Source organism: Scyliorhinus canicula, chromosome 3 (assembly GCF_902713615.1).
Source record: "Scyliorhinus canicula chromosome 3, sScyCan1.1, whole genome shotgun sequence".
NCBI lineage: Eukaryota > Metazoa > Chordata > Chondrichthyes > Carcharhiniformes > Scyliorhinidae > Scyliorhinus > Scyliorhinus canicula.
Genome location: NC_052148.1, coordinates 213,220,578 through 213,245,042, shown reverse-complemented (window position 1 = coordinate 213,245,042; position 24,465 = coordinate 213,220,578). Strand labels below are relative to the sequence as shown.

The 24,465-nt window shown below is 46.4% G+C and overlaps 1 protein-coding gene across 3 annotated transcripts in view; it reads right to left on the bottom strand.

The window, feature by feature from the left end:
- Positions 1 to 558: 558 nt before the first annotated feature.
- The window catches only part of LOC119963276 (signaling mucin HKR1-like), a 48,835-nt gene continuing 24,928 nt past the window's right edge, over positions 559 to 24,465 (bottom strand). For 2 of the 3 annotated variants that reach the window (XM_038792131.1, XM_038792133.1), the window contains 4 exons: positions 20,820 to 24,351; positions 16,963 to 17,124; positions 16,389 to 16,462; positions 559 to 2,975 (listed from right to left, as the gene is read on the bottom strand). In XM_038792131.1, coding sequence (XP_038648059.1) covers positions 16,401 to 16,462; positions 16,963 to 17,124; positions 20,820 to 24,351 — 3,756 coding nt within the window. In that variant the 3' untranslated portion in view covers positions 559 to 2,975; positions 16,389 to 16,400. The remainder of the gene's footprint in view (positions 2,976 to 16,388; positions 16,463 to 16,962; positions 17,125 to 20,819; positions 24,352 to 24,465) is intronic. The other variant, XM_038792132.1, reaches the window with a different exon arrangement.

The window sequence follows — 24,465 nt, the reverse complement described above, 5'->3', positions numbered from 1 at the left end:
ATAGAGAATCAGCAATGATCTTACTGAGTGGTGGAGCAGGCTGGAAGGGCTAAATGACCCAGCTTTCTATGTTGTATTTGGATGCAATTTCACATCCCTCCTCAATCAAAATTCCCAATGATCTCAGTGTGCTGTACTTATTTTGAAGAAACACACAAGTGTCAACGTAGAGGTTAAAGTGTGATGCTAGACTAACACAGAATTTCAAGTTCCAATCTCAGTAAAAATCAATAATTTGTGGGTACCAGGACTGCAAACTGAACATAGAACAAATGCAACGGTTCACTCATGTCCTACAGGAAAGTGAATCACTTTGATCGCGGTCCACATTTTGTGTGTTATCCTCAAGGCTGTTGAGTACAATGCTCATTTCTGCAACTGATAGAATATGGAGCACCATTATCTTCTTGGGACAAATAACGATGGGTAATTAATGTGTTGCCCACATCACAACAAACAAATGGCCATTTTGTTGAGGTAACAGAGGGCTGCTGGTACCCACAGAACAAATCAGAAGGGGTGCAGATCAAACAAAATAAACTACAAAACATGCCAAAGAAGGGTTCTAATCAAATAGCGACGGTTTATAATAACTTTTGAAGCCAATGAGTTTCACAGTAAGTCACAAAAAATACAGAAAGGAATCATAAAGCATCATAATAAAAAACATGGCAGAGTACAGCCGTGTTGTGTATCATAAATTATCTTACGTCAAGTTACTGATTTCAGCTGTACCACAATGGCAACCTCAGGGAAGCAGGAGAAATTGAGGGGGAAAAGGCTGGCTGTTGTCACAAATACATCTTATCATCAGTAATTGTTACAGCATTTTACCCTGATAACATACAGCCTGGATGCATGCATATGGAAACATTTACAACAGGCTTGTCCAACTTTTTCATTGGGATGGTTTGGGGTGGGGGGGGAACACATTTCAATTATTTTCTCACTCAAGGGGCCGATAAGTTACTTTCAGCAAGACAAGGTCTGGCACAACATTGAACATGAATTTCAAAAGCAAATAAATGTCAATTTATCAAAGCAATTAATTTATCATTTAAAAACAGAATTAATTCAAGAAATTACCATTAAAGTGCCAAGCAGCAGGTTTCACCAATAAAACCTTTTTTGCCTTTTTGTTAAAGTAGCAGAGCTGGGGTGAGACAGACTAGGCCTCAATTCCTGGTAACCAGGAAAGGAGTGGGGACTGAGACCGAGCTAAGGAGTTGTGTTTAACCAGCACTGACACATTTGCCTCTGGCGGCATGGACTCTGAGCTGGACCCGGCAGAATTCATACAAAAGAGGGGGCCCAGGTTTTTCTCCTTTCCAACTTTGTGGGTAGATTTTTGGGGAGGGTGGAGGAGAAAGGGAATGGTGTGCGTCCGGCTCAGACTCACTCATTTTTTCACTCACCTCAATTCACTCAGTCTCATTCACTTCCCACCCAGGCGCAGGAGGTTTGGACACCTTACCAGCGAGGAGGAATTTGGACGCTGTGAAATGACCAGCTTCTTCACTCCACCCTGTCTGGGACTCCAGCTCCCCTGGATGGGCTGGGGCTGTTGCTTGGGGCCTCATGGCTTCCCTGGCCTGCTCCACCACGACGCCATTGGGGGGGCCTGCGTGGGAGGACGACAGAGAGAGCAAGGCCAAAGGCAGGGAGAATGTGGAAACAAAGGAGAAGCCACTCATCTTCCCACTACTTGCTGATCTTCCAGTCAGATTATTTTTCTCCATAATTTGCTATTGATGGGCCATTTTTCTCCTGCATAAGGGGTGGGGCTTGTACTATTGTGCAAGTATCAGCCAAGGAAAGGGACCATTAGCATGATGGGTGATATCATATTTGACTATTCAAAGACTATTCGACATGCAGGGGATAAACTAATCATTAGTTGTTACAAGGCCTCGGCATGAGGAAAGCTGTGAAATTGATAAAAGGGCCTCGGCATTTTGTTTCGCTGCTATGTAGCCAATGCATTAAGCAGCAATTTCCCTGATCGTTCAATCAGTGCACAGAGTAGGAATCAAAATAAAGACTTGGGGTCAAACTGGAATGGATAAGAGAAAAGATTGTGGAATCATACCAGGCAATTGAGTGAGAAAAACCTTTAGTCTCTTTGGTTTAATCAGTAAATACAGATTTGGGTGAGAGAGTGAGACCACAATAAATAATAAAGTAAAGGCACGAACTGGGTGAGATAGATTAGTGAATCACTGATGCGCTCTGTGCAGTGAGAGCTGATGAATAGGCAAATATTAGTATGCTATCCTTATATATTTGAAGTGTAGTTCAATAAAGTTAGTTCGAAATTTTGTATTACTAAACTTTTTGCCAGTGTCGTCATTTATTCTATTTGAGTCCAAACACGAACAGTGGTTAAGCCTGTTACATGTGTCTCCAAGGCTCAACGGAGAAATGCACTAACCAGAATGACACTAAGTCATATTTTTTATACCAGGATGATCTTAGTTTGGGCAGCAACGGGGGCTCCACAATTTACGTCAGGTGATTTCTAGGTTGAGGGAAGGGTAGTTTAGCCACATTTTCTGCTTCTGGTTGTTATTCATGTTGAGCTCACTATAGTCCCTCCGAAGTCTATTTGCCAACCAACATTTACTGTCTCGGCACCCAAGAAATCAAGGCTCCTGTCTGAAAACTCTTTTGAAGTACTTGCTTCAAAAGCAAGTGAGGCTGAACCAGTGAGCCTTTGTGTTAAAGTATAAAATTAACTCAGTTCCTAAAGCTTTTAAAAGTTGAAGTTGGTACATGGTACCACTGCTCGAGTGTGAGGGAATCCAATTGCAAAATATCAGCATTCTTTCACATCAATAGATATGGCAAAAAGTGTGAAATAATAATTTACAGACAAACAAGCAACATTTTAATTAATGGATAGCAAAGAAGTAAACATGACTGATCCACTCAGTACTTGAAGCATCCTTGGCATTCTTCAGGTTCAATTCAAGGCACTAAACAAAAAAGACATCAATAATTACACAAACACGCATTGTGTCCTAATAGCTCATGTATTCATCTACACAGCAATAGTTGAAATACAGTAAACCAAACAAGCCAGCTTCAGTCAACTGTTTTATGAGCTACAAAGCTTCACTTGGGCATATGGGGAGTGAGAGAGAAGCTAGAGGCAGACCCAGTTTCAGAGAGAAGGTGGGGCAAAACATAAAACGAGAGCCGAATGAATGATCTCAAACTTTGAGACAGAGGTCCATGAGCTCCTTGCAATTGCCGCTGGAGGTCAGAGTGGAGGGGACAGGGAAGGGAAGAAGGATCCAAGAAGATAGCTGATGGTCGGAAAAGAGTCAGGGTTTATCTCTGATTTCCATCGAGATACATAGCTACAATACACTGATTTATCTGCCTGAAGTTGCAAGGGATCAACAGGACCTCCTGCCTAAACATCCCAGGGTCCTTCTTGGCATATGCATATCCATGAGTGCATGCCCATAAGCCCCTGAAGATGGCAAGACAGGTTGATAAGGTGGTTTGTTCAAACGGTATAAAATGCTGGTTAGGCCACAGTTGGAGTGTTGTGTATATTTTCTTTTTAAAATTTAGAGTACCCAATTATTTTTCTCCAATTAAGGGGCAATTTAGCGTGGCCAATCCACCTAACCTGCACATCTTTGGGTTGTGGGGGTGAAACCCACACAGACATGGGGAGAATGTGCAAAGTCCACACGGACAGTGACCCAGGGCCGGGATTCGAACCGGGGTCCTCAGCGCCCACTGTCCCAGGGCTAATCATTGCGCCACATGCCGCCCTAGTGTTGTGTACATTTTTGGTCACCATATTGCAGGAAGGGCATAACTGCTCTGGAGACAGTGCAGAGGAGATTAGCAAAAATGTTGCCAGGGCTTGAAAATTGCAGTTATGAGGAAAGATTGGATAGGTTAGGGTTTTTTTTCCTTGGAACATAGGAGATTGAAGGGTGAATTGATTGAGCTGTACAAAATTAGGAGGCCTATATAGGGTCCAGGAAAGACCCATTTCCTCTAGTGGAGAGGTCAATTACCAGGGCAAAAATTTAAGGTGATTGGTAGAAGAATTAGAGGGGATATTAGGAAAACCTTTTTCGCCCAGAGGATGGTAGGTGTCTAAAATTTGCTGCCTGGATTGGTGGTTAAGGCAGAAACCCTAAACTTATTCCAAAGGCACCTGGATTTGTACCTGAAGTGCTGCCACCTGCAAGGCTACAGTCCAGGTACTGGAAGATGACAGAATGGGTGGCTATTTTTTTTTTTCTTTACAGCCGGCAGAGGCCATTTACTGTGCCGTAATCTTTCTATGATTCTATGCGCGCTGGTCCTGATGACATGATGCAATTTTTAACTGAACAGGCCTGAACAAGGAATGCACTGAGGCATTCATGCTGGACAACTTGGGATAAAACTGGCCAAAACAAAAAGCCCCACAAGGAAAGCTTAGCCCTCTGTTGCCATAGCCACTCTGCACTGTTGCCAATCGGCACCCGAGACGCCAGTAATGTTGCTCTTTTTCATGAGTGGAATACCGTCCCACCAGCATCACCAATAATGTTGCCAAATTAACTAGATATGGCAGTTATTAATAATAATATTGCTTTTCAGAGTCGCCAGGTATCAAATTATACCACCACAAGGCCTAACCGGATATCGATCAAAGACCAAACAACCAGTTAGTCGGTTCAAGTTCAAAGATAGTTTATTTACACACAAGGATTACTTCGACATGCAACATAAAACATTACAAGTTAAACTACACCTAACAACTACAATAATCTGTACTTAACTTCAGGGCAACCGGCTCTATGCAGATGAACAAGACCTTTGTTTAGATCTTGCGTGGCTGGGTAGAAGAAGTGGCTTCGTTTCTGCTGGGCTCATCCGTCTGGAATGGATCGTTGGTCTTGAACTTGTCTTCTGGTCGTAATGTTACACTTGGTTTTAGGTGTAGGCCGGAGCCAAGAGAGACTGAACACATGGCTGTGTCTCTTTTTATCACTCTGGGATTTAGCGCTCTTTGGGGCAGTCCTTAGCTTTGGACCCAATAATTCGACAGGCTTCGATCATTGCCTTCAATTTTGGCCAATAAAGGGGCGGGTGCCTTGATGGCTGGGTGTGTCCTGAGCAATCATTGACCGTGGCTGTTTGGGCTTTCTTAGCAAAGGGAGTGGCGCCGGTTAGTCTGCATTTGTATCGGTTACCTGAGTGCAGTCCTTTTGTTCTGGGGAAAGGGGCCATTAGAATGCAAACAAGCTGGGGGTTTCGATCGCGTCTAGCTATCTGGGTTGCAAATACAGACACAAGCTCTGAGTGTGTCTGAGTCCTGGTTTAGCCATAATTCCCATGGTCCTTTGCAGGTGGCCATCTAAGATGGCTACATCCAGTCCTCTTGATCCTGAACACGAAGCGTGGTGGATCATACTGTTGATCCCTCATCCGTCCTTGGTGTGCCGGTTACCCTTGGTCAAGGACAGGTTCTACACTACTCTGCCCTATGTTTTGCAGCATTTACCTAAGTTTTATTAACACATCATACATTCATAATCTCTAAGGGGTCACTATAAAACATTCAAGTATTACACATTTAACTTATTCGCACAAGGGCATATCTAACTATCACTATAGAACATAGAACAGTACAGCACAGAACAGGCCCTTTGGCCCTCGATGTTGTGCCGAGCAATGATCACCCCACTCAAGTCAACGTATCCACCCTATACCCGTAACCCAACAACCCCCCCCATTAACCTTACTTTTTAGGACACTAAGGGCAATTTAGCATAGCCAATCCACCTAACCCGCACATCTTTGGACTGTGGGAGGAAACCGGAGCACCCGGAGGAAACCCACGCACACACGGGGAGGACGTGCAGACTCCGCACAGACAGTGACCCAGCCGGGAATCGAACCTGGGACCCTGGAGCTGTGAAGCATTTATGCTAACCACCATGCTACCGTGCTGCCCCTATCTAAGCTACTCTCACGCTGCTGGCAAATATAAAAAGGAACTTATGTGCAATACAAAATTTTTAAACCAACGGCAGCGTCACATTTCGACTTAACTTATCAACGTTATAGAGGTGTACGATCTTTATTTTTATCGGTGGTTACATTGTTTGTTGGGTTGGGTGAATTCTGAAGAAAGGGCTGGGAGTGTATATATCGGGGAGCGGGAGGCTCTTTTTCGCCATTTGAGGAGTCTAAGTGTCTAGGAGTCTATCACCAGAAGGGCCTCTACTGGGCTAGGGGTATCATGTTGTGTGGTCATGTTCGGGGCTGGTGTGGTGTGAGGTGCAGAAGCTTGTAACGCACACAGTTGTAGGAGTCCAGCGATGATCGCAATGGAGGTCATTAGTCCTCTCTTCATCTTGTCTTCTGTTCTTCGTATATTCCTGGAGGTGCAAGCATAATATCTGTTATTATCGTTGGTTAACATCTCGTTTTGTTTGTCTGTCTCTCCATAACTGCAATTATCCATTAGAATCGTCACCATGTGTAACTCCCTCAATTTTTGTGAGACAAGAAATGCAAATGTTTTAAAGTACGGAGACTCTCGCAGCTTGTGGTCGATGCTTGGAGTTGGCGGACAATTTCTTTGGCCAGTCTTTCTTAAATCACAACCATGGGAGGTTGAGGCTGATCTTAACCAGCCGAATTTTAGGGCAGCCGGTTTTATAAAGTTTCTTCGTCCCAGGGTCCAGAGGTAGTTCGCGTATCGCAGCATATGTGACAACCAAGTGTGTCAAACGAATAAATAGGTGGGGAACAACCAAAGGGTCGCGGAAGGTAAAGGGATGAGTGTACAGACTGCAGCAAAGGGTATTCTTTAAACCACAATAAGAGCAGAGAAGGGAAAACTAAGACCTGCCAAAGACAGTGAAAAGTGTGAAGAACCATTCCAGAGTACTCAAAGTGACGCAAGCATGAGGTGCGTGTGGGCCGTGGCAGGGCAAGAATGGGTGGGATTCCCGGGTAGGGCGGTGATTTGTGCCGTTGCTCCACTACCCAAGCTTAGCTGACCAGATGCATTTGGGGTCCTCAGGCAGGGCGGGGATCAGTGCCGTTACCCCCTACCTGGGTGATCAAAATGAGCGGAAAGAATTTGTAACACATGTGAGATCGGAAGAGTAAACTGTATCAAGAAATGTTGTGTCTGGCCGACATTAATTAAAACCATGTAGCAATAAGAAAGAAAGGAGGAAATAAAAGGCGGGCAGGCTCCATCAGTAAGTAGGACACCGTAAATCTCATGCAGTTCCTTTTTCTCATCATCTAGACACCTCAGGGTTCTGTATCGAAAAGCGTTGCAAAACGGTTTCCGTAACGGGAGTCAGACTCGGAATCGTCACCATCTCCCGGTTGCCAGACTCATGTCTGCCGTTTCCGTGCCGTGGCCGCGTGGGTCGTCGAGGAATCCGAATCGTCATGTCTTACCAGTCTACAAAAGTTGTCGCAGTGCCTAAGAGGGTTCGCTTGTCGTGAAGGGCGTGGCAGCAAAGGGCAAATTACTGTTGTTGGGCGGTGGCGATGGTTCTGGCTGTGGAAGGGGATATTGGGGGCCAAACATGTCCTGGTCCTGGTCGTGGTTCCAGGGGCTGGAGTGACTGGGGCCGGGGAGGTTGTACCAGTGGTCAGTGATCGTAGTCAATTTGGGAAGGCTGGCGCTATCGTCTGATTCAAGCTCAAGATGGAGTCGTATTTGTGGGCGGAGACAAGGTCGGGTCTGTGGGCGTGCTGTCATGGTTGGGGGAGGGTTGGAGTTGGTTGTCGATGGGCAGGGTGGAATCGTCTGCTATTGCCAGGGAGATCTGGTGGGAGTGGCTACATTGGGTTCCATAAACTTTGAGCTGGTTGATGTGGAACCAACCAGTTTTACTATTGGGGTACGTTATCTTGCACACAGAGGGACTCACTTTGTCTGAAATGGAGTAGGGTCCTGCAAATTTGGGGGAGAGGGAAAGAACTGGGATTGTAAAGGGAAACCATCACTTGCTGACCGACTGTATACTCTACGGGGTGGACTGTTTTATCAAAGCAGACCATATTCTGCTTTTTCCTAGCGCCTAGTCAGGCAGCTGCAGCGAGCTGTGCTGCTTTAATATTTTCCATGACTTGTTGGATGGCTTTTTCATGGGTGAGGGCGGTGACTGTGGGGCTTGCCAAATCGAGACCTAATAAATATTCAGTTCCTTTCATGGGCCATCCGGTGGAACTAGATACTGTGTTCCCAATAAACATAAGGGCGAATGGGAGGACTGTGTCCCATGTGGTGTGATGCTGTTGCACCATTTTTCTAATGGTTGCTTTCAAAGTGCGATTCATTCGTTCAACAATGCGGCTGGATTGGGGGTGATACGCTATGTGAAACTTTTGCTTGATTCCAAAAATTGTTAGGACATTTTGCATGACTCTGCTGGTGAAATGGGAACCTTTGTCTGACTCAATGCTGCAGGGAAGTCCCCAGCGTGTAAATATCTGTTGGGTCAAAATCTTAGCTGTGGCTTTCGCTGTGTTCGTCCGAAATGCTTCTAGCCATTTTATAAAGATGTTGATTACTACTAAGATATATTTAAAACCATTTCTACGGGGGGGACGGGGCGACACCAATGTCATTAACATGTCGGGTGTGTCTCAATTGTCCTTTCTTGGAATACCTTTCAGGATTGTTCTGTGCAGATTAAATCGGGCCACCAGCACAAAGGTCTTAAATGGGCAATGGTATTGTCTATCCCCTGATGTCCGTGTCGGTCATGAAACTGGTAAATTATCTTGTTTCTGTCTGGCTGGGGAACACATAAATTCCATTTTTCAAAACTATACCATCCTGTACCGTCAGTGAGTCCATGAATTTGTCGTAGGGGGCTGGGAAGTTACCGTCTAAAACTTGCTTAAGAGAGTCGTCTGCCTTTTGGGCCTGGGCTAAATCTTCGATATTGGTCTGAGAGACCTGGACTGCGTGTATCGGTTCACTTTCGGGGGGGTTGCCAAAAGTGTCTGTGGCGTAATCCTGATTTGGCTAAGGCGGCTGCCTTTACGTTACCGGGTGGGGAGGAACGATGATGGCTTCTCACTTTCATTATGCCATATGTGCGGTCTTTTGCTGTCTTAAGGATATGCTTCAACAATGGGGCTGAGAGTAGTGGTTTACCGTCAGCAGATACAAATCCTTGATATTCCCACAGAGGCAGGAATTCTGTCAAACTATTGCAGGCCTACAAACTGTCCGAATGTATGTCCTCTGGAGTCGGAAAGGAATCTGGGTGCTGCACCACATATGCGATAGCTGCTAATTCGGCTGCTTGTGATCCTAGGTGGCCGGGCAATTTTAAAGATATTTCCTCTAATCTGTGTCCCTGTGCGTCTTCCACATAAATTCCACAACCAGTTATTCTTTTTCCATTTTCTATGGTGGAAGAACCACCTACATAAATTTTTAAAGCATTGTCCGTAGTCTGGGGATTCTGTGTTCTGATGCCTGCTCGTGTGTGTTGTGACTTCGGAATAAAGGGTCCTGTGTGATATTTGGCTGCAGTGATCTGGCACTCATGTGGGGTTCCTGCATAAGCTTGTCTGCTAAAAATGTGTGGGTCTTTGTACGTTTAACTGTAATGTCCCTTCCTTGTAACAACAGAGTCCAGCGAGCTGCTCTAATCTAGCTGACTGAACCGTCCTTTAACCTACCATCTAACAAGAGTTGCGTTGAGGTGTGCTCGGTTAAGATCATTACTGCGTTAATGCCTGTGATATATGCAAAATACTGCACTACCCAAAAGACTGCGAGCAAGTGCCGTTCGCAGGCTGAAAATCCTTGCTCGTGAGGCATAGGCTACGGGTCCTAGTCGGTCATGTCTTTTCTGCAGGAGTATTGCTGATAGGGTTCGGTCGGTGGTCGCTACTTCTATGGCGTAGGGAGAGCGTGGGTCTGGAACTTGCAAAGCAGGGGCTGTGCCTAGGGCGCGTTTTAATTCATCGATGGCGTCTGTGTGCTGAGGAAGCCTTTCCCATGGGGCGTTCTTTTTAAGGAGCTCTGAGAGCGGGGCTGCTTTTGTGGCAAAACCATCTATTTGATTCCTGCAATATCCAACTAATCCTAAGAATGACCGGAGTGCAGTGACATTGTGGGGCAGGGGCAATTTAACTATTGACTCAATTCATTTGTGTTCAATCTCTCTCTTCCCGTGTGTGATGATGGTGCCTAAATAAAGGAACTTTTCTTTTAGGATCTGGGCTTTTTTCGGGTTAACCCGGCATCCAATTGATTGTAAGAAACTTAGGAATTCTGAAAGAAGCTTAACAGGCTCTTCCTTTGTGTCCGTCTGTAGGAGTAAGTCGTCCACATACTGAATAAGGCATTCGGGGTGGGAAAATTTGGAAAGTCCGTTGGCCAATTGACGGTGAAAAATGGAGGGGGAGTTGTGGAAACCTTGTAGGAGGCATGTCCATGTATTCTGCTGCCCTTGAAATGTGAACGTGAACTTGTATTGACAGGCCTTATCCAAGGGAATGGACCAGAAGCCATTGCTAATGTCCACCACTGTAAAATACTTTGCTTGTACTCCCTGCTTGAGCATGGTTTCAGGACGCGTGGCAACGGTGGGGGCTGCTAATGGAGTGACCTTGTTGAGCTCTCGGTAGTCAATGGTTAATCTCCATGAACCGTCGGGTTTCTTTATGGGCCAAATTGGGGCATTGTTTGTTGAGCCTACGGGCCGAATTACTCCTTGATTTAGTAAGCTATTGATGACTTTTGAGATCTCACCCTCAGCTTGCTGTGGGAAACCGTATTGCTTCTGGGGCTTGGGCTCGGGACCTGAAATTGTGACCATGCCTAGGATCTTCCCACAATCGTGTTTGTGTTGGGTGAAGGCTGCTTTAAGTTTTCTGAGGACCTCTCTAATTGTCTGGTCTGTACTAATTGTTTGTGGATCAAACCAATCATCTCCTACTGAGCAAATCCTATGTTCATAATCCCCTACTGTGAGCGTAGCGGGGGCTCTAGCTGCTTTGGCCATTCTCCATACAAATTTATTCACTGGATCAAAGGAAAGGTTATGGGAGCTCATAAAATCGATTCCTAGAATGTGCTCGGCTGTTTAGGGCAAGTCGACTAAAACAACGCGGTGTCTGGTGCTTATGTTCCCTATCTTGAATATCTCCGGGGGCTGAGGTGTATCCCTGCTGTACGTGTCCGGTAAATCCACTAAGGGTGATGGTGTCTGTGGTGGGCCATTTGTCATGTTGAAACATAGTGGAGGACTTTAAAGTGGTGCGGGACCCTCCTGTGTCCCAAAGGAATTCTACTGGTTGTCCCGGACTGTGCCTGTGACTACTGGTTTGCCTGATTGTCCCAGAGTGTGTCGAAGACCCAAGTTGGGGAGTCCGAACACTGTCAATCTGTGGTGCTGATTACTGCATTATCTGTTCAGAGGCTAATGCTATGTATGGGCCTAACATTGTTCCTAGGTGGGGCGTTCGATTGCTGGGGCCGTTGCTGGTTCGGGGGGTTTTGTCTGCATTCGCAGGTGTAATGTCCCTTATGTCCACAATTATAGCAATCTCGTGGTGCCTGTGCTCTGGGGTACTGTCCTTCATGTCTGCCCTCATTTACCCATGCTGGGTCCGGATTAGTCCTGACTGGGTGCATATTCGCCTCTGCCTTTTTCTGATCTGCCTTCCTATGTAGGGATTGTTCCCAAGCTCTGGAGAGTCACTATAAAACCCAAACTTCATTGTGTGTGGAGTCTGCGGGGTCGTAATTCACACAAGCATTTTTGCCTGCTTCTGTGGCGTGGGAGACTAAAGTGCGGGCCCATTTAGTTGTGTCGTCGTTATCTAAGGTTCAAATCCCCAAATACTGCTTTAAAATACAGTTGGATGCTCTCCCTTCTTTTGCCTACAACGGTTCAAAACTTCTACGGGGGTCTCCCTTGTTGTACCCAATCGCATCCAAAATGGTCGTTTTCATCTCCTGCAGGGTTCCTCCTACTACATTCTGGGGTTCTGGTAAAGCTGAGCTCACGGAACGGGTCAAGGCTCATGACTACAAGCTTAACTTCCTCCCTTTCGTCTAGACCATACATAACCGTTTGCTGTCGTACTCTCTCAAAGAAATTACGTGGGTCTGCGGTGGGTTCGAATGGTTCAATTTTGGCGCAGGCATCTCTCAATTGGGTGATGGTTTGTGGGGTGCTGTAAAGTAAACGAAATCAGGCTCATCCTGATCCGATGACTTGCGCTATGTGGTGACCGGATTCATGGGGGTGTGTGCTACCAGTGCAGTCGGTGGTGCGGGTGCTTTCCTTTTCGGGGCCTGAGGGGCTCTATTGTGATTTTCGGTATTCTCCACATATCTATGGGCGGTTTCATTTAGTTCTTGCCAATTGGGGTCATTCTCCTCATCTAAATCTTGTCCAAAGGTATCTCTGAATCCGTTTTGCACTGACAGCAGTGACTGCAACTTCTCTATTTGTCGTCTACATTTTGCGTGATCTACTGTGCTCTGTCTTTGTTCTGTAGTGGAGCTATGGAGCGCTCGTAAAGCTGCCTTTAAATCTGCGCATTGTCTTGTTAACTGTGCTACCTGCTACCTGTTGTTCTGTGTCTTCTCGTACCAAAATTGAACGCTGTGTATCTTGGTAGGCTTTATTGTACTGAGTCTGAAAGCTGCTAAGGTGAACTAAACAAGATTGGTGTGCCCGTTTGACATCAGCCATCTCTTTATCTTTAGCTGCCAACGGTTCCTGGAGTTGCTCATTAATCTTTTCACATTCACTATAGTTTCCCTCATTCTTCTCCTCTTTCTCAACTAGCTGTCTGCGGAGCGTCCTCACGACCTCCTCTCAGCCTCGCAACTGTGCCAAACAGGACACTATTGCCATCGGCTTACAAACTTTTGCTGCATTCTTCTTATGTACCTCGGTTAGGTTGTCCCACCAGGTTTATGCTATGTTTCCTGGACCTGACTCATCATTTGAATACAACTCGGACCAAAGGGGCCACCCTTTCCCCTTCAAATACTTCCTCAATTCTTCTTCTCATATGGGGCACTGCTCTGCTCTGTTGTTCACTGCGACCTCGGGTTCCTGCGGGTTCATGAGGCGTTCCATCGCTTTTGTGGTCATTGCTACTATTATCCCTGTTTTCCTACCTCTAAGTTCTCTTTTGCTCTGCTTCTAACTTCTCTTTTCCTACCCTCAATGTGGCACAGGGGTAATAAGGCGGTGATTCGAACAGTGGGTATGGCCTAGGCTATTTCCCGGTTTACCATACTCCCGATAGTTTTACGCAAAATCTAACGAGTTTACCTTATATCCCTGTTAGTACGCATGCAAGTTAGTACACACTTCCGAATCTTGGCGATTTGATCGAAACAAGCCTTACACTTGTGGTTTCTTTCACTTTTCCTCAATTGGATTTCTAATGCAAAGTTTTGTGGGTTCTCTCAGTGACAAAATCACTTCTAATTCGAGTCCCGTTAGATGTCGCCAATAATGTTGCCAATTGGCACCGGAGATGCCAATAATGTTGCTCTTTTTAAAAAAAATTTAGATTACCCAATTATTTTTTCCAATTAAGGGGGCCATTTAGTGTAGCCAATCCACCTACTCTGCACATTTTTGGGTTGTGGGGGCGAAACCCACGCAGACACGGGGAGAATGTGCAAACTCCACACGGACAGTGACCCAGAGCCGGGATCGAACCTGGGACTTCAGCGCCGTGAGGCAGCTGTGCTAACCACTAGGCCACCGTGTTGCCCCATGTTGCTCTTTTTAATGAGTGGAATACTATCCCACCAGCGTCACCAATAATGCTGCCGAATTAACTAGATATGGCAGTTATTAATGATAATATTGCTTTTCAGGGTCGCCAGGTATCAAATGATACTACCACAAGGCTTTACCGGATATCGATCAAAGACCAAACAACCAGTTAGTCAGTTCAAGTTCAAAGATAGTTTATTTACACACAAGGATTACTTCGACATGCAACATAAAACATTACAAGTTAAACTACACCTAACAACTACAATAACCTATACTTAACTTCAGGGCAACCGGCTCTATGCAGATGAACAAGGCCTTTGTTTGGATCTTGCGTGCTGGATAGAAGAAGTGGCTTAGTTTCTGCTGTGCTCATCCGTCTGGTAGCGATCGTTGGTCTTGAACTTGTCTTCTGGTCGTAATGTTACACTTGGTTTTGGGCGTAGGCCGGGGCCAAGAGAGACTGAACACATGGCTGTGTCTCTTTTTATCCCTCTGGGATTTCGCGCTCTTTGGGGCGGTCCTGAGCTTTGGACTCAATAATTCGACAGGCTTCGATCACTGCCTTCGATTTTGGCCAATAAAGGGGCGGGTGCGTTGATGGCTGGGCGTGTCCTGAGCAATCATTGACCGTGGCTGTTTGGGCTTTCTTAGCAAAGGGAGTGGCGCCGGTTAGTCTGCATCTGTATCGGTTATCTGAGTACAGTCCTTTTGTTCTGGGGAAATGGGCCATTAGAATGCAAACGAGCTGGGGGTTTCGATCGCGTCTACCTATCTGGGTTGCAAATACACACACAAGCTCTGAGTGTGTCTGAGTCCTGGTTTGGCCATAATTCCCATGGTCCTTTGTAGGTGGCCATCTGAGATGGCTACAGCACAAACGACACTTGCGAAATGTGCCTAGAATCGAATCTACTTATGGTGCATCACTGGGTGGCCTCCGAGATGCACCATTTCACACACATTAATGAGGCCTCGGAGTTAAGATAGCCATGCCTAATGTTTGCAGCAGTGAAGGAGTCTTCAAACAGTTTGCCATCCACCTATCCAGAACTTGCCGGGAAATAAAATCAGGGCCCAGAGAAATTTCCATGTTAAAAAATACTCAGGGGTAAAGAAACACAAACAGTAATTTACTGCAGTAAGTGTGAATACACAATAATAGATAACATCTTCATGGAAAGAGTGATGAATATGTGAAATAGCCCAGTGAGGGAGGAAATAAGTGCATGGCCAGTTACATATTTGAAGGGAGTGATGGATTCTAATTTTAAAGACATTTCTAGTAAAGGAGATGAGAGATTAAGCAAGGGCAGGAAATTTGGCACTTCTAGATGCATAAAAGTGGGTCTTTCTATGCTCCTATGACAATCAGGACTTATTAGATAGCTTGTCTAATAATGAATCATGGGTAGCTATGATCTGCTGATGCATGCTTCATGTCTTCATAAAGTCAGGGAACATTTTTCCAGAATTCTTCCTGAATTTGACATAGGATTTAATTCCTTTTGCTTCCAGTGGGAACTTCATACGAGTAATCGGGAGGATAGTATTTGAGAGTGAACATTAAATAAGGTTCATGGTCCCTTTTTTTCTCATGTTCACAGACCAGGGGCGAAATTCTCCGACCCCCCCCGCAGGGTCGGAGAATCGCCCGGGGCCGGCGAAACTCCCGCCCCCACCGTGGCAGAAATTCTCCGCCACCCGGGAATTGGCGGGGGCGGGAATCACGCCCCGCCGATCGGCGTGCCCTCCACGCCGATCGGCGAGCCCCCTGCGGCGATATTCCGGCCCGCGATGGGCCGAAGACCCGCCGCCGAGAGGCCTCTCCTGCCGCCGTGGTTTGAACCACCTCTGGTGGCTGCGGGATTGCCCTGTGATCCCCCCCAGGACCCCGGGGGCCCGCTCGCGCCACCGTCACCAGAGGTGGTTCAAACCACGGCGGCGGGAGCGGGCCCCCGGCGTCCTGGGGGGGGGGGGGGGGGGCGCGGGCCGATCGGACTCCGGGGGGGTGCCCCCACGGTGGCCAGGCCCGCGATTGGGGCCCACCGATCGGCGGGCGGGCCAGTGCCATGGGGGCACTCTTTTTCTTCTGCCGCCGCCACGGCCTCCACCATGGCGGAGGCAGAAGAGAATCCCCCAGTGTGCATGCGCCGGTGGTGACGTCAGCGGCAGCTGACGCACAGGCGCATGCGCGAACCGGCGAAGGCCTTTCAGCCAGCCCCAGCGCCTGCCGTCAAAGGCCGCTGGTGCCGGTTTTGGCACCAATCGGCGTGGCACCAACCACTCCGCCGCGGGCCTAGCCCCCAAAGGTGCGGAGATGCCACTCCGCTGCGCCGGGACCCCCGCCCCGCCGGGTAGGGAAGAATCGCGCCCCTGTACTCAAATAGTATGATGGGCCTGACTGGACAATCAGTAGGAACCTTATTAGCACTCTGCCGTTCAATATTACTATTCTAGACTCTTTGGAGGAGTACCACTTGTTGAGATCTCACTGTGGAGGATGAAGAGGAATTATAGGATGAGAGATGAGAAGATTAAAAATTGAGGCAGAAGATGAGACTAAGTTACCATCAATTCAAAAAATGTAATTTTAGTTGTAAAATAGCTGAGACTTACCAGGACACGGCATTAAACATATTTATTGTAGCTAGGGTAAAGCTTCTTTACTGCGGTCTCAAAATTCTCCTCTGCTGAAGACAAAAATATGAATTGAAATGCTAAAATTGCCATTCCGGTCATATATCTGTTGCAATGAAGAGATGCGATTATATGGGCCACACTGTCCACTAAGTTTTAATTTTACAACAAGCAATGTCCCCAACATTATCACTTCAATCCAGAGGCTCAATATGCGCTCGAGTTCTTCAATTTCAACAAAGGGGAAAAATTCAACAGCTATTAAATATCGCTAGGTAACTCATCATGTCGATTTGTGGGATCAAAAAAACTTCAACCGTCACAAATGGATTTAGACTTAATTCTCTTTGCCAGTTTAGAGATTCGATTATACGGGTCTTCAGGGTGACAGGGACTTTTGTTTTGCTATTGGGTGAAATTCTCTTCATATTTTATAGTGGGAGGCAGGGGAAGAAATATGTTCCATTATTGAAAGATTTGTTTTATTCTCTTTGCAGCCCGAAATTTATAAATTTCACTATCGGGTAAAATTCTAATTTAATTAACAGCACACCTTCATCGTCACTGCTCTGGTAACCTGGCGTGTTCTTGTAACAGAAGAAAGTTGGTGGAAGAAGCAATTCTAAGGCAAGTGCCCTTTGCTCTGGAGTTGGTGTAACTTCACTCAGCATCACCACATCTTCATCTCCTTCTTCCTCCTTCTGTTCTTCCGTTCCTATATAGCAATTGAAAAGCAAGTCACAGAAGATCTAAAATAAGAACAGAAAATGCTGTAATACTCAGCACGTCAGACAGGTACTTTTGGGAGAGAAACAGAGTTAATGTTTCATGTTAATGACGTAAAATTTTTTTTTTTTTTTTTTAATTACTTTTTCTAAATTACAAAGCCAGGGCTCAGAGTGTGGAGAGGGGAGAACCCCTAATCCAGCTCCTTGCCTGCTCCAAAAACCAATTCAAATTCAAATTGAATCCAATTCATGGTCCCCACAAGAGACGTACCAGATCTGAGCCAAAAGGCAAAGCAGATGGTACACTTTATCTGAGCTAAAAGGCCGAGAAGCGATATGTTAATGACTTTTTAATCAGAATACATCAACCTGAAATGTTGCACCAGGCATCCTGCCCTCATGCCATTTTCCCAGACATGGGATGGGGGTGCAGAAGGACTACTGTCCAGCAAACAACAGATAGCGAATCGGCCTTGCTAATAGCCTATTTACCAAAGAGGTTGTAGGCAGTTTTCCAGTTGGCCATGTCCCTTGAGGCTTCAGGGAACTGTGTCGCTGCCTGGAGGCGGTCTTTCAGCGGCACACTGGGGAGGCAGCACTTCAGAGAGGCTTGAAGACCCTACCTACCTGCCTGCCTGCCTACTTCAATTGAGGCCGCCGGCTACCCTGTGGAGCAGCTCCCGGCTGCAGAGGCCATTTTTAAGCTGAAATTAAAAAACGTTGGAGGGCACATCCATCTTGGGGTGACCTCTCCCTCACTTAGCTGCAAGGGCAATCTGCTGCTTCTTCATTGCTCGAGAGCCTCCTACTAGCCATCCAACTTCTGAGGTGGCCTTAATTGAACGGCGAGCATGCCTTCTGCCATTAATTGGCTGATTCTGGGAAAATCACAGACACACGACTGTGTAGATTGTGCAGGCTTCTCACCCCTATTTGAGCATGTTGGCAGGGTTCAGAAGGCCGAGGGGGAAACCCTGCCCATTAACTGTTTTTTTCTCTCCACAGAGGCTGCTTGACCTCCTGAGTATTTCCAGAATCTTCTGTTATTTCAGATATCCTGCCTCTGAGTATTTCTCTTTTGTCAACATGGCTCATTCTTGTCTAGATAGGGATGACAGCAATTTGTGCCTCTCAGTTTCAATGAACCATGGCTGGTTTTTTAAAAAGTGGACAGATCAACTCGATAGGAGAACAGGAATTCTGTTTCCAAGTAATGACAGTTGCTGAATTCAATCAAAATAAAAGGACTGACAGCCATAAAATTATCACCTGCATACCAGCATTAAAAGAAAAATAAGACACACTCTTTATCCCCAGGAACAATGGACGGGATTCTCTCAGCCCACGCCGAGCCAGAGAATCGGCAGGCAAGGTGTGAATTGTGGACGCCAGTCCGCCGATTCTCCGGACGCCAGTCCCCCCCCGGCGATGCACCGCCCGGGATGGGCTGAGTGGCTGCAAAAAAAAAATCCAAGTCATGCCGCCGCTATCCACGTGTGCTCTTACCCAGCAGGACCTCGGCGTGCATCCTTCCTGGGACGGCCTGGTAAGGGGAGGGGGTCCGACCCCGGGGGTGCCTCCGCTGTGGCTTGGCCCGCGATTGGGGCCTACCAATTGGTGGGCCGGCCTCTTGGGCTGGGGGCCTCTTTTGCTCCGCGCCAGCCCCTGTAGCCCTATGCCATGTTGTCTCGGGGCCAACGCGGAGAAGGAAGCCACCGCGCATGCGCACCAGTCAGTGCGCATTTGCGCCAGTCGCAATGCGCATGCGCAGACCTGCAGCGCACATTTGAAGCCGGTATCGGCAGCTGGAGCGCCGGGAGTCGCTCCAGTGCCGTGCTGACCTCCTGAAGGGCTCAGAATCGCTGCTCCTGGGGGCCTGTTGACGCCATCGTGAAACGCGATGGTGTTTACGACGGCGTCAACACTTAGCCTCAGGATCAGAAAATCCCGCTCAATGAATATAAACCTTTCTGCAGGTCACCCGATACCTCATCGAGTCTATCCAGTGATTAACTGAGCACGAGAGAATAGAATACAGGGCAAGGAGTCAATAACTATCTTTGCTCAATTAACACACCTCAGTTGAGCAGTGGTAGATGCTACAAATAAGTTCAATAATTTTTATTTATTTATTTTTATAAATTTAGAGTACCCAATTATTTTTTTTTCCCAATTAAAGGGCAATTTAGCGTGGCCAATCCACCTAACCTGCACATCTTTGGGGTGTGGCGGGTGAGACCCATGCAGACACGGAGAGAATGTGCAAACACCACACAGATAGTGACCCAGGGCTGGGATTCGAACCAGTGTCCTCAGCGTCGCAGTACCAGCGCTAACCACTGCACCACGTGCCACCGTTGTCAGTACTTTTATTTTACGAAAAGCTGAGATCAGACAATGGGCGGGACTCTCCGGCATCCGGCCCACGTGTTTCCCGGCGGCGGGAGATGGGGTACCGCTCACGGGCAGTGGAATTCTCTGTTCCCACCACTGTCAATAGGCATTCCCACTGAAATTACCCCATGCTGCTGGGAAACACGCAGGCGGGGTGCGCTGCAGGCGGGACCAGAGAATCTAACACGATCTTGCGAGGCGCTGCGATGTAAATGCCACCCATCGTGGCCGGGATCAGTTTTTAGCAAATCTGCATGTTAAAGTGAGACAGCTAGTCTCACTTTAATGTGCAGATTCCCGAAGTGTGTCTTTCATCTCGGAGAGCTCAGATGAACCCCATTCAGCACTGGTCTCCACAAACGGAGAACAAACGGGACGGCACTCCTGGGGGTCTGCCAGGGAATCAGAGGTCCCCACGTACATGCCCTTTGGGCAGGGTGGTACCCAGGCACTGCTGGTGCCACCTGGGCACCCTGGCGGTGCCATGGTGTCAAGCTGGCACCTTTGCATGTGGGTGATCTGGCCGGGGGGGGGGGGGGGGGGGGGGGTGCCGTGCGTGGGTGATGCAGGGCGGGGATTCTTCCATAGTGCGTTGGGGCTGGGGGTCGATTCGGGGGCTCCAGAGATCGGGATGCCATTTAACAATTTGAAGCTCCTGAGTACACAAAACGAGGCTGTGTGTGGTCTTGGCCGCGCATGCATTCTCTGCTGAGGCCCTCTATCAGGCGCGAGTGTCATTTTATAGCGTTGTGTTTCTCGTCACTTCGAACACCGGGAAACACGTGGCTCAACGCACTCGCTATGGGACTTTGTTTGCATTTAGTTAAATCCCACCCAGTACTTCATAGTCAAATTGCCTGCTGAAGCATGCAAGTGAACAATCGTTACCCGGATAAGGTACCATAAGGTAGCCAAAACGTGTGGCACTGTTCTGCAGCAGGGAGTTACTTCCAGAAAGGAGGAGCGTGACAACAGAAAGTTAATGGGATGAAAAATATGTTTGAAAATTTTTTTTTTCTTGTTTGCTCCCAAATATTGTCTGAACTCCAAGTAACTAGACGGCTCCATAATGCATTTCACAGAGTCTGCGATCAACAGTATTTTTTTAAAAGTTGCTTAAAGAAAAACAATAAATGTATGTGGCAATTAAAAATACCAACAACGTGGATAAGCATACCACCAATTCTTCTAAATAAAGATATCGAAGTAATCTGTATGCTCCGCATTGCAGAGAAATGTTATGCTGCATTAAAAGATACATAATGGAAAACCATTCTGTGGGATTTACCTCGCAGGAACTGTCCTTCATGTTCCAATTCAAATGCTCCGACAAGTGGAGTAGGACTATCATCTCCATTTTGATCAATCTTTTCATTTTCTGCCGAACAGCACAGAACTTTTTCTGCTAATCGAGAGACCTCAGTTGTGTTCTGCACTCTCTCAACAACTTGCTTGAACACCTGAGCCATTTCTTTTAGTTTAAAGTGCACGGCAAACTCTAAAAGAGCCTGCTTATTTTCCGAATAATCCAGTGCGCGCCAGGTCCAGGTGTGATTGCTGGTTTTTGGATGCTTCAGCTCCAGGTCTCCTGTGATCCAGTGATTTGCACAGCATTTATTAATGGCATTCCACATTACTAATCGTGGTAGCTTTGTTACTTTATTTTCTAAAACTCTAATTTCTCCAAACGCTCGCTCCTTCCACTGCGAGGATGTCCTTTCAAAGCAATACAGCTTTGCTCTGTTAGAGAAGAGAACATTTTCTGCATCTTGTCCTGCAAGTGGATGATAAACTGGTGGAGGGAGTGGGAACATTGGTTTGTGTAGAGCTTTACAATCTCCTCTATTATTCTGCTGTTGTCCTGTGGAATTTGCTAGGTTACTTGCATCCAATTTGAACTGAAAATCACTTGCACCAAATTTAAAAACTGGGCAAAAAACTCCAAAGGGAGCAGTGAAAAGTGAGCGACCTATTGCTGCTCTCTGCATATCTTCTTTTGTTCTACAATTGTTAGCTTCTGAAAAACTACTGCTGTAAGATTCAGCAGTTTGTGAAATAAATACAGAATCTCCTTTGTTTGACAAGTTTAGAGCTTCAGTATTTGTCCATCTCTTTGTGCAATGAGAAGGGTCCTCTTTAGCACTTGTACTATCTTCATGTTCCACATGGCATTGGTTATTGATGACTGCTGAACCCTGTTCAACTTTAGAAGGACCTGGGTTTTCAGAAACTTGTGATACTTGTACATCGCTGCTTTTATATCTGAAAATGAGAGGTTCTTTGCCTTCTTTATTTATATTATGACTAAATCTCGCCAAAGGATTTTCACATGTAGATGTTGTATTATTAAGTTGCAAAAGGGGAGCTGATCCTTTCTCAATTACAGATAGTTGCTTATTTAAGGGCACTTCAAATGCTGAAGCTTCCTTAGTTTTGCAGGTTTTGATAGCAACATCAATGCTCGCAACTTGAGTTTGCTGTTGGCTGACGGAAGAGAGATAATTGCCGAATACTGGTCTAAAATATACACAAGCAGAGCCAGTAGATTCTGTTCTGTGAAATAGTTCTGGCTTAGGAGTTAACATTTCCACTAGTGACGTTTCTTTCAGTTCGCAGGTCTCACCACCACTATCGGATGATGCTTGATCAGAACCCTGTTGTTGACTTATTGCGGGTGTCAAATCCTCACATTTCAAACTGCATGGATGTGCTCTGTCAAGTTTGGGTGGCTCAGCCGTTAGTTGCACTGCTGATGTTCGGACTTCATGCACTTCACTAACTTCGGCTGGTGTAACAGTGCTCTGCTGCTGACTGACTGTAGAGGAGGGGGCCCGACTGAAACTGGTTGTACAAGCCAGATCACTGGAGTCAGTTGAATTTGTCCCGGTGAAAACAGGGGCGGTCTCCGCGCAGCTCGCAAAAGGATTCAAAGGCTTTATTCTGCTTTGAGTTGGCAAGACGTTTTGCACAAGTGGCATTGAAAAGGAGGAAGAACTGGAGGAGTCAGAAACCAATAACGTCGAAGCAAGCAAGGATGGCGCAGACCTGACCACACCTGGACATTTTAATTTAAAACCAGAGCTTGGTGAAGTTAATCCACCAACTGTTGATAAAAATGGTTTTTCATTCAAATTTGGAACATCACTCCTGGATACTTGGGTGAACGTAAAGGGGTCAGATACATCGCCTGCAGCAACTGAAGTAGCGGCAGGGGCTAAACTTTTCCAGCCTCTCAAAACAACTGGTTCGCCACTTATTGATCTCTCCGAGGGTAACATTTCCTTCACTTTGGTAACATCGCCTGCTATAGCAGTGCTCTGCAGCTGACTGGCAGCTGAAGAGGGTTCCTTACTGAAGCCGGCTGTAAAATCAACAAAATTAGAACCAGTTGAATATGACCCGAAAAAAACATGGGGGGATTCAGCAGAACTGGTGACAGATTTCAAAGGCACAATGCTGCTTTGAGATGTTAGGAAGTTTTGTTCAAATGGTGTTGGGTTTGAGGTTGAAACTGATGGTGGCGAAGCAAATAAAGACAAAGCAGGCATGGCAATACCTGTATCATCTGATTTACAATCAGGACTCGCTGTAGTCGATCTGCTGGTGGCTGGTGAAAATTGTCTCTCATTTGGATTGTCACCCCTGGATACTTGGCCCAAGGTAAAGGGCTTAAACACATCTCTTCCAACAACTGAATATGTAACAGAAGTTAAACTTTCCGGGTTTCTTAAAGATTCACTTGATTTGGTTGCTGGTTTTGTGTGGAGGATAAAGTTGAATGGAAATTTCGATTTTTCAGTTCCATGGTTGAAAAGGGGAAATAATTGGGCCGACTTGCCTTGATCGCCCAAAGGTGCTGAAGTACGAAACGCAAACGGTGAGTTTTCTTGTGAACTTTGTGCTGTCACATAGCCAGAGCGAAAAGTGGTTTCTGTTCCAGTCGAATCTGAAAGTACTTTGCTGTTGCAAGCGGATGATGTGTGGCAGGTTGCTTGGCCATTTTGATGGTTTAAATGCGTACCAGGTGGATCACATGTAGTTTTGCAGTGAAGCACAGAAGTTAAACTACTGGTTGAATTACTTGCAGTGGAGCATGAATTGAGCTTCTCAAACGCCAAGCTTGCTGATGTTGGCAGAGGTTGCTGACTTCCTGTTTTGGTGGCTAAGGTATTTCCTAATGTAAAGGCACTGGATGCCATGGCAAACTGTGAACTGCCAGAAGTGATTGCGGGATTAACCGGACCTGTACTAAAATTTGAGAAAATACTGGAATTTTTATGTGCGGATGGTGAGCCGGAGCAATTGGCTACCATGACACCACTAGCACTGGAGGGAAATGGTTTTTGCTGAGATTCAGCTGTTTTCTCATTGCCGGTCACTGTTGTACATGAGCTCAGAGCAGCTGGAAGAGATGCTGCAGCTGTTGCAAGGCTTCCAACACTGCTTGTGATGCTCAAAGTGGTTTTAGATTGAGCTGATGAAGGAACAGTATCCTGTTTTTGCTTCAACTTTTCAGAACTATTGGATAGCAACATCTGAGAGTTTGAAACTGCTGGGATACTGGTGGCAGATCCTGAACTAGAAGGCAAACGCGACTCTAAATTGCCCGAGTTATTTCCCCGAAATTTCTTCTTTACTTTTTTAATGGATTGACCGAAACTGAACAGTTTAGCTTGAGGCTGCTGTTCAGGTGTTTTGAGCACCTCTGTAGAGAGTGAAGACACTGAAGGCTCTGGACCATTTTCGTTATCAGAATATTCTTCAGCCACAAAGCAGTTCCAGTCTTTTCTAGAGGATTGATAGTGTTTGTAGCGCAGTTCCTAGAAAAACATTAGAAAAAAAAATGGTTGTCATTTTCATTTTGAAAGCACCCAAGCTATTTCCTGTGGTAGCTAGTTCCACATTCTATCCACACTGTGAGTGACAAAATGTTT